This window comes from Palaemon carinicauda, chromosome 45 (genome assembly GCF_036898095.1).
Source record: "Palaemon carinicauda isolate YSFRI2023 chromosome 45, ASM3689809v2, whole genome shotgun sequence".
In the NCBI taxonomy this organism is placed as follows: Eukaryota; Metazoa; Arthropoda; class Malacostraca; order Decapoda; family Palaemonidae; genus Palaemon; species Palaemon carinicauda.
Genome location: NC_090769.1, coordinates 27,769,765 through 27,779,764, shown reverse-complemented (window position 1 = coordinate 27,779,764; position 10,000 = coordinate 27,769,765). Strand labels below are relative to the sequence as shown.

Below are 10,000 nucleotides of genomic sequence, written 5' to 3'. Positions count from 1 at the left end.
CAGGATTTTTACAGTTTTTTCGGGAAGTTTTTAACAGTGAACGATAGAAGATTGCTGTATCCTTGTTACGTCTTCTGAGGTAATTCTAATTCAATAGAACACGCTTGATATGAAAGCCTTTGTTTTCATATAGAAAATAATTTATTAATAATGTCGTGATGTCAATGTAATTGCTGTAGGTATTATTATCTGTTGAATATCTGTTAGAAACGATAGAAGATTGTTGTATTCTTATCAAGTTCTTTAAGGTAATTCTAATTCAATAGAACATGCCTGAAATGAAAGGCTTAATTTTCCTATAGAGGATAATTTATCAATAAAAGCATAGTAACATAAATATAATTGATGTAGGTATTATTATTATTGTTGTTATTATTATTGTTATTAATATTATTATTATTATTATTATTTTCTGATTTACCCAGCTTTGAGACAAAAACCAAGTATATTACAATTCTTTCTTCAAACACAAACCTTGCAATAGTATGCGCCAAGTAATGAATATTTTGTTAATATTTTGTTCAATACATTGTTTGCAAAAAATCCTAATGCATTAAAAATTCAACCCTTTCCCTACAATGACGTCATTTGACATCAGAATATGCCTTATGATACACACGATGACGTCCCGGATACGTCCTTCACAAATATAAAGCATATTGAAGTTAGGCAATATTCAGTATTTAGAGCCAATAAAATGCAATTTCTATACACACAACAAATACCTTGATCAGACAATAACTTGATATAAAGTAAGTCTTACCCACAAGTAGATTTAATACAATGTAAGTGATGATGACGTAGAACGAACAAAAGAAGATGAGTGACCCTGTGAAATTGCCACAATCCGTTTCCCAGTAGTTGACGCCAGGGGTGCAGAAAGGTGGCGCCACCATGCAGTCGTGCATGATCTTGTTCCAGTCTTCGCCTGTTACTATTCGGAATAGGAGGGTTATACCATTGGTTGCCGTCTGGAAGTTCGCTTGTCTGCAAAATTATGAAAAAAATATCACAACAGGTGATCTTTAGATGAAGGTGGATTATTATTATTATTATTATTATTATTATTATCCAAGCTACAACCCTAGTTGGAAAAGCAAGATGCTATAAGCCCAGGGGCTCCAACAGGGAAAAATAGCCCAGTGAGGAAAGGAAATAAGGAAATAAATAAATGATGGAAACAAATTAACAATAAATCATTCTAAAAACAGTAACAACGTCAAAACAGACATGTCATATATAAACTATTAACAACATCAAAAACAAATATGTCATAAATAAACTATAAAAAGACTCATGTCCGCCTGGTCAACAAAAAAGCATTTGCTCCAACTTTGAACTTTTGAAGTTCTACTGATTCAACCACATGATTAGGAAGATCATTCCACAACTTGGTAACAGCTGGAATAAAACTTCTAGAGTACTGCGTAGTATTGAGCCTCGTGATGGAGAAGGCCTGGCTATTAGAATTAACTGGAGTTAATTGGAATATCACTGCTTGGAAAAAACTGAAAGATTGGAAAATGATGAAATAAGAAGAATGGTAGGCGTAGTAAAGATTGCAGAGGTAATAAGAGTATCACAACTGAGAAGGGATGATGGTGGGGAGGGAGTGAGAGGGACTTGGGAGGAAATTTTTATGGGGAGAAGATCAGTAGGGAAGCAGGAATGTCGAGATGAAGGATGATTGGAAAAGAAGAGGTTTGGTGGGAGAGGATCTTTTGAAGAAGTAGTGCGGCTGTGTATGCTGAATTTCAGAAGTTCAAAATTCACATTATGTAATCTATCTTCAGAAATCTTACTTGTAATTATATAAATACATATACCTTATCATCTTTGGAACCTAGTTACTGTCAAAATAAATGCATTCAATATTTCGAAAATTGCAATTCACCCCCTAACGAGTTTTGTCCAGCAAATGTTTTATGGTCTTTTTAAAAGGTCTCTTCAGTCAATGGTTTTATGTCGTCTCTTGATATTTATCTAAACTTCCTTTTATTTGAAAAATGCTCCGTTTCTTTTCCCTGTGGAAATCTTGCTATCATTTACTCTGAATGATTCTTGGAAAGGGGTATCTACACTGTCTCTACTTTCCTCGAGACAGTTCGAGTTCCGAATGCCCCACTTTTAGCATCTTAAAAATATCTGTTTGAGGCTCGAGGTGAGGATGGCAGGTTCATCCTTGCCAAGCTTCTTGGGCAGAAGGTGTTGTACTATGGTAGCGGTATTTTTAGAAATATTTCAGAAGCAGGTCTTCTGAAAGCTATTTAAGTTTTTTTAGGGCATCTATACTTTTGTGGTTTTAAAATGAATATTCTTTTATTCTTTATTTATAATAAACCATATAGGTGACCTTTGATGTCAGGATGCCATTAAACTTCAAATCAATCAATCAATCAGAGAAGTTAGGTCAATTGAGAAAGTTTTGCAATACTTAAGGAGTAACGTTTGCACCTTATATTAGGAGAATAAAGTAAGGGCTATTTAGTTCTTTTTGATGACAACGTATATACTCATACACATTCAAAATTTACTCGAAAACTTAAGCCCTTCATGAGAAGTGCGTTAGGTTAGGTTAGGTTAAGTTAGTGTTCCCTACCTGCCAATCCCTTCTCCGTATTTGACAGTGCCGAAGAGAATGCACCCTGCCAATGCGTACGAGAGAATGAGAACGAACATTCCCATGATAATGAAGAAACTCTTGTAGACAGAGACTCCCACTGTCAGCATCAGCATCTTCAGAGTGGCGTGTTTGCCAGTGATGGTGAAGAACCGAAGAATGATCACCATGAAACCAAACATGTGTGATTCGTTCGTCTGGAAATGAATACAGAAATTATCTACACTGTTAGAAAAATAAAAACGTAATTTTATAGGAAATTCTCCGTAAAAATATACTGTTCTCAGCTGTATTTCAGTAAAATACAGGCGACCGTAATTTTACCTTACTTGGTTATTATCTTTTACGCGTGTGTGGCCGTAATATAACCCTTTTACGTCAATATAACCGTTTTTAAAACTGTAAAAATCCTGGAATAAATGTTGCAAGACACCGTTTTTTTTTTAATGGAAATTTTTAAGTGTATAGAAAGTTCCTTTCTGTTTTGTTTTCTTAATGATTTTTTGACATTTGGTTATTACATTCCTTATGTCATCTTGATGATTGACAACATATGGTTCATATAAGCCGAGACGAAAGTTATGTCATATTGAGTTTCAAGGTACATTAAAGGTCGCTCATGAATGGCGGAGGCAAGGGCTAGTAAAAGAGTTCAAGGAAAAAAGAAACTCTTGGAATATCATACTACAATGATAATAATCTCCTTACTATAATTGGGTAGTTTGTAGCGCTACGGCCAAGCGTCCTAATTTGCTTATTATCGCTCCGACTGTTATCTTGTATAGAATATAAAAGTTTGGAAATGGTCTACGGATCTTAAATATGTTGTGTAAGGGGGGGTCCGGGGGGCGCAGCCCCCCTGGGTAAGGACACGGCTTTTAGCATAGGTTAGGTGTGTTTTTTAAGTTAGCTTCTCCCGCCAAAATTTTTTTTAGAACGACGGCCACAGTTCAAAATATTCCCGTTTTCTATGGGATCTGGCTGTCACCCTACAAAGGCTCCCTATAATTATTACCATTATTAGTTGTAGTAGTAGAAGTAACTTATAATCATTAGCTGCGAAAAAAAAAAAAAAAAAAACGTATGATCTCGCATAAGGTATTAATTAGAAAACACTCCTTACCTGTATTGTATAATTGAGGATAATCCAGACGACCCCTAGAACAGTCACGAAGAGGTCGTAACGATTACGACGACTCTGCCAGTAACCGCGAGGGGTGAAGGCAATGAGCTTCATGACGACCTCGCAGACGAAGACCAGGTTCAGGAGAGAGGAGGCGATCGCCAGAGACTTCGTTCGGTTGTCCGCCTGATTCCACTGCGGGAGAAGAAATGACATTTTTTTAAAGGTTGCTCATCAATGGCATAGACAGGAGACAGTGCCAATACCCTAGCAGGACGATGCCCTAGAGACTGACCATCTTAGTCCCCTTCTTCACCCAAGCTAGCACCAGAGAGGGCCAGGCAATGACTGCTGATAACTCAGCAGGTAGACTTATAGGCTCCCACCAAATCCCCATCCTTAGCTCACAAGGATAGTGAGGTTGCAGACACTAAAGGAACTAACGAGCTTGAGCGGGACTCGAACCCCAGTCTGACGATCACCAGGCAGAGGCGTAAGCAGAGGAAGGGACAGAGAGACGATCTGAACGGATGCAAGCACCCTTATTATTACAAAAAAAAAAAAATTGAGGAAGGGACAGAGAGACGATCTGAACGGATGCAAGCACCCTTATTATTAAAAAAAAAAAAAAATTGAGGAAGGGACAGAGAGACGATCTGAACGGATGCAAGCACCCTTATTATTAAAAAAAAAAAAAAAAATTGAGGGACCCTATTTTCGAAAAAAAAAAACCTAATGGCAAAAGATAAGAGTGGTTGGAAGTAGCCTGTAGCTAGAAATATTTCTTTCAAGTAGGCTGAGGAAGGGACAGAGAGACGATCTGAACGGATGTTACCAATAGGCATCAATGAAATTACAAATGAATTAATAAACAAGAACCACAGTTGTAAGACAGAATCAATAAAATAGATAATAAACAAATGAAAAAATATTTGAGCGTTTCGTGAACATTTTAAAAACACTAGAGTAAAAAGTCTTCATTCTTCAATATAATGTAAAAGAATAATCCACTTTGGAAAAGAAACCACAGTTGTAAGAAGGAATCAATACAGTAAATAAAATAGATATGAACCATCACATGAGTATTGTAAACAATGAAGAACAAATGTAAGAACACAAAAATATTACAAATAAAAGTGTCTTCATTCTTGAATGGAGTGAAAGAATAATGGAAGATGAAAGTGAAGGTATTAAGAATAATGTACAGCAACACATTATAAACTGCCACACTTGTAAGAATGAATGAATTAAATAAATGAATAAATAAACAAATAGACAGAAAGTATATTAGCCATCAAGTGAGTATTCTAAACACCGAAGAAAAAAAGTGACAATAGAAAAATAACATTAGAAAAATTAGTCTTCATTCTTGAATAGTATAAGAATAATGTATGATAAAACTGGAGATATTAACCCTTTTACCCCCAAAGGACGTACTGGTACGTTTCACAAAAGCCATCCCTTTACCCCCATGGACGTACCGGTACGTCCTTGCAAAAAAATGCTATAAAGATTTTTTTTTTCATATTTTTGATAATTTTTTTGAGAAAATTCAGGCATTTTCCAATAGAATGAGATCAACCTGACCTCTCTATGACAAAAATTAAGGCTGTTAGAGCAATTTGAAAAAATATACTGCAAAATGTGCTGGGGAAAAAATAACCCCCTGGGGGTTAAGGGTTGGAAATTTCCAAATAGCCAAATACTCACAGCTACACATAATAAACTGCTGTTTATGATAACCGAGACGGCGACAAATCTCTTGAAGTAGATGTTTTGTGTGATGTCGTAGATGAAGGCCCTGAAGGCTCGGCCGTCTGGGCGAGGAGGAAGGTGAAGAGGCTGGGCGATCTTCAGTCGCTTTTTCAGGTCACACCTGTAATTAAGGATACATTTTCATACATACATACATACACACACACACACACAGTCGTCTCTATCTTGAGCTTTTAATTCAATACTTCTCCACTCATCATGTCCCACTTCACGCTTCATGGTCCACAGCCATGTATGCCTGGGTCTTCCAACTCTTCTAGTGCCTTGTGCAGCCCAGCTGAACGTTTGGTGAACTAATCCCTCTTGGAGAGTGGGAGGAGCATGCCCAAACTATCTCCATCTACCCCTGACTATTATAGTAATTATAATATTATCAAAGTAATATGATAGCCCCAAGTTTCTTTTTCTTTTATCCTTTGACTTATTTTATGTAATCCGAATATTGTGGGATTTTGCTATGTATTATTGTGAAGGTTCTTTCTTCTCCCGGTTTATCATACGAGGTTCACACCAAAGTAAGCCTTGTCCATTCACTCTTTTGCATTAAGATATATAATTGATGTTCATGTGGAAAGCAAAATTATCGTTACCGTACATTTGCATAAACATACATAAACGCATTAATATATTCATAGCCTCCTGGCTAGTATAGTGGTAACGTGTTTGCCTAGCATTCGCATGGCAAGAGATTGATCCCCGCCCAGGACCGTGAGTTTAAGCTGTTTACTGGGGAGGCTACTGCTGTGGTAGGGCACCGCAGGGGGGGGGGGGCTTGCCCGGCTGACGTTCTGGTGATCATCTATTCTGATGGAACCGGAACTGAAGCCAGCCACCTTTAACCTTTTATATGTAACCAGAGATTTTGAAGTAAATCTCATATCAATGAAATTTTTATCCACAATTTTTCACAGATCACATGTCTTTAGTCTACAGTTTATAACACAAGTTACGTGTATATAATCAAACTAAATCTCTTACGATACTCACCACCTCCTCTGGTCCACCGTGAGAAGGGCGGTGCCCTTGTTCTCTGAGTAGTTGGCGATAACAACACCTACGAACAGCGTCAGACCTATCATGCAGCCCAGGAAAACGAAGATGTGGATGTAGATGGTGGAAGCCTATGGCGAGAAAATAACATTTCGTGAATTCTCATTTGAATTGGAGAATTAGAGTTCTAAAGAAGTCTGGGATTCGGAGGGTTTGGAATTCATTTTTCGCTTACGTGTTCCAGCCCAGTAATGCGCGTGGAATAAGGTTGATTTATATAAATGTTTGTAATCGGAATAATGTTTCGTTAATTTTCATTTAAATTCGCGAATTAGAGTTCTATAGAGATCTGGGATACAGAGGCTTTGGGATTCATTTTTCGCTTATGTGTTCCAGCCTAGTAATACGAATGAAATAAGGTTGGTTTATTTAACCGCTTGTAATCAGATTGAATTGGCGGATTAGAAATCTACAGTGATCTTCGATTCAGAGGCTTGGGGATTCGTTTTTCGCTTATGTGTTCCAGCCAACTAACACGCGTGAAATAAGGTTGATGTATATAAACGTTTACAATCAGATTCCGCAATCAGTTCTATCCGGTTTCAATTAACAATATTCTTATTTAAAACCGACTTAATTGAGAAAGGTGGTTATCCTTTGCGTGTGAGATAATGTAAAGCACGAACATAGACAAGTTATTATTGCTGTAATAAGGTCTTTAACCCTTTTACCCCCAGGCTCTTTGGAAATTTCCAACCCTTAACCCCCAGGGGGTTATTTTTTTCCCAGCACATTTTGCAGTATATATATTTTTTTAAATTGCTCTAACAGCCTTAATTTTTATCATAGAGAGGTCAGGTTGGTCTCATTCTCTTGGAAAATGCCTGAATTTTGTCAAAAAATTATCAAAAATATGAAAAAAAAAAATTTTATAGCATTTTTTTTGCAAGGACGTACCGGTACGTCCATGGGGGTAAAGGGATGGGTTTTGTGAAACGTACCAGTACGTCCTTTGGGGGTAAAAGGGTTAATATCATCCTTGCTGAATTTGACCGAATAACGTTTTAACCACAATAAAATTTTTTACTGAATTGGTGTCTAGATCTTACTTATGTTAGATTTATAGCCAAACCAAATTCAGACAAGATTAAGGATAATGTAAAAATGTGCATAACATGTTTATGACAATACTTGTTGACATAGATCTCACAATTATAGAATTCGAGGCAAATTCCAAATATTTTAGATTCATTCAGATAAGGTTCAATGTTAAAAAAAAACGTAATTTTAACTGGAAATTCTCCGTCAAATTATAGTTCTCAGCCGTATCGCAGTAAAATACAGGCGACCGTAATTTGACCTCACTTTGTTATTATCTTTTACGTGTTGGTGACCGTAATATCAATCCTTTATGTCAATATATCCGTTTTTAAAACGGTAAAAATCCTGGAATAAATGTTGCCAGGCATTTACCATTTTTTTAATACAAATTAATCAGAGAAATTAGGTCAATTGAGAAAGTTTTGCAATACTTAAGGAGTAACGTTTGCACCTTATATTAGGAGAATAAAGTAAGGGCTATTTAGTTCTTTTTAATGACAACGTATATACTCATACACATTCAAAATTTACGCGAAAACTTAAGCCCTTCATGAGAAGTGTTGGAAAGTTAAGGAAAACTTCAACAATTTTAATTTTGAATTTGAATCCGTAATAACCTGAAATGGAATAATTTCGTCAGAATAATCTCACCAGCAAATTTTCGAAGATTGATATGCTTAACTCCTCTATAATTTCTATAATTTCGCATCAAATTTGGGAGTGGGGCTGCTTCCTCCAGAAGGTCACCAAACGAAATGATCATTCATTGGGAAATTGACGAGTTATATTATCGTTTTTATTCCAGTGACAGTTATTAGAATTAGTCTATTATATATCTATCAAATACTCAGGCTACCTAATAAGAGCAGGCACACCAATGTTACATAATGAAATCTGTCATATAGCATAGTGTGTATGTGAGTATGTATATATATATATATAATATATATATATATATATATATATATATATATATATATATATATATATATATATATATATATATATATATATATACATGTATATATATATAAATATATATATATATATATATAAGTAAATATGCAGTATACTTGTATATATATATGTTAATATATATATGTGTGTGTGTGCGTATGTGTGCATGAGTTTGTGCGTGTGTATTAAAGCCACTGATAACTTTTTACCATTAACAATTTACATTTTTTAAGCCACAATGACCTCTAAACTGTCTAGACGTCCTCACAGTGTTTTTTTTTTTTTTTTTTTTTTTTTTAAGCCGATGTCTTGAGTGGGAATGAACAACCCCCACAAAGAATTCATATATATATATATATATATATATATATATATATATATATATAAATATATATATATATATATTGTATATGAGTGTGTACTTTTACTAATGTGAGTGCTAACTTCTCTACATATGTACAGACTGTCCCACCCAAAAGTAAATATATTGGTACCAAGATATTAATGACTAACCCAGCATTACAATGCTATGAGGTAAACATGAATTTGAAAAATAGAATAGATCATTTTACAGTGTATAAACAGCGTATGAAAATTGAGGACCTGTCCGTGAATCGTACCTGTTTCTTTCTATTTATGTATTCATGTTTGTGTGTGATCGTATACACGTCTAAGGATGCATACACCAAAAGCTTCAAAAAGTTATAACCTTACCATGTTTTATGATCTCCTAGACTCAATACAATGATCATATCTATTCTGCACATCTATAACATCTCAGGTACAAAGTAATGAATGGCAAACAAGAGTACATTCTCCTTAACGCTTCTGACAAGGACATTTCAAGCATGCAGACTCAAGAACGATTTCTCGCAAATGACTAATTCTCTATTGTGTCTGTGACCTAAGATACTTATCACTATAACGATGCATTGATGGATTTGACAAAAAAACACACACACGAAAGGACACACATATAAACATGCCAGCACTTCAAAGACATCGAACAAAAAAACAGTGCTACGGATCAAACGACAACTATGATGATTTAGTACAGATCATCTAAAGAAGACAACTTTAGTAAGATACACTTGGGCATATCATCATAACAAGAAGAGTTCGTAGTTGTGGAGGGTACCAGAAGAAGGAGATGAAGAAGAAGAAGAAGGAGGAGGAGGAGGAGGAGATGATAATAACTTACGAAACCAAGTCGCATTTTTAATACGTCTCGAATGTCAAGCCAGCCTTTGAAAGAGAGAACCTCAAAGAGGGCCAGCATGGCATTCCCAATGTTGTCAAAGTTGAAGCGTCGCGGGTTGGCCCTGCGGAGATCGTGGGAGGCACAATGACACGGGGATTAGCAGTCGGTTTTGCGAACCTACAATATTAACCTTTATTTCTACTCTCTAGGTTTTACTCTGTACATAAATAGA

At 35.8% G+C, this 10,000-nt stretch overlaps 2 protein-coding genes across 3 annotated transcripts in view; one reads left to right on the top strand and one right to left on the bottom strand.

Annotated features, from left to right (window-relative positions):
* LOC137634940 (uncharacterized) overlaps positions 1–10,000 on the top strand; it is a 592,943-nt gene that overhangs the window by 441,949 nt on the left and 140,994 nt on the right. The gene's annotated exons all lie outside the window — the stretch shown is intronic.
* Positions 1–10,000, bottom strand: part of LOC137635016 (sodium leak channel NALCN-like) — a 42,211-nt gene that overhangs the window by 10,829 nt on the left and 21,382 nt on the right. For both annotated transcript variants that reach the window (XM_068367625.1, XM_068367626.1), the window contains exons 8-13: positions 9,769–9,889; positions 6,507–6,640; positions 5,454–5,619; positions 3,744–3,938; positions 2,600–2,817; positions 764–987 (exon numbers count right to left, since the gene is read on the bottom strand). In XM_068367625.1, coding sequence (XP_068223726.1) covers positions 764–987; positions 2,600–2,817; positions 3,744–3,938; positions 5,454–5,619; positions 6,507–6,640; positions 9,769–9,889 — 1,058 coding nt within the window. The remainder of the gene's footprint in view (positions 1–763; positions 988–2,599; positions 2,818–3,743; positions 3,939–5,453; positions 5,620–6,506; positions 6,641–9,768; positions 9,890–10,000) is intronic.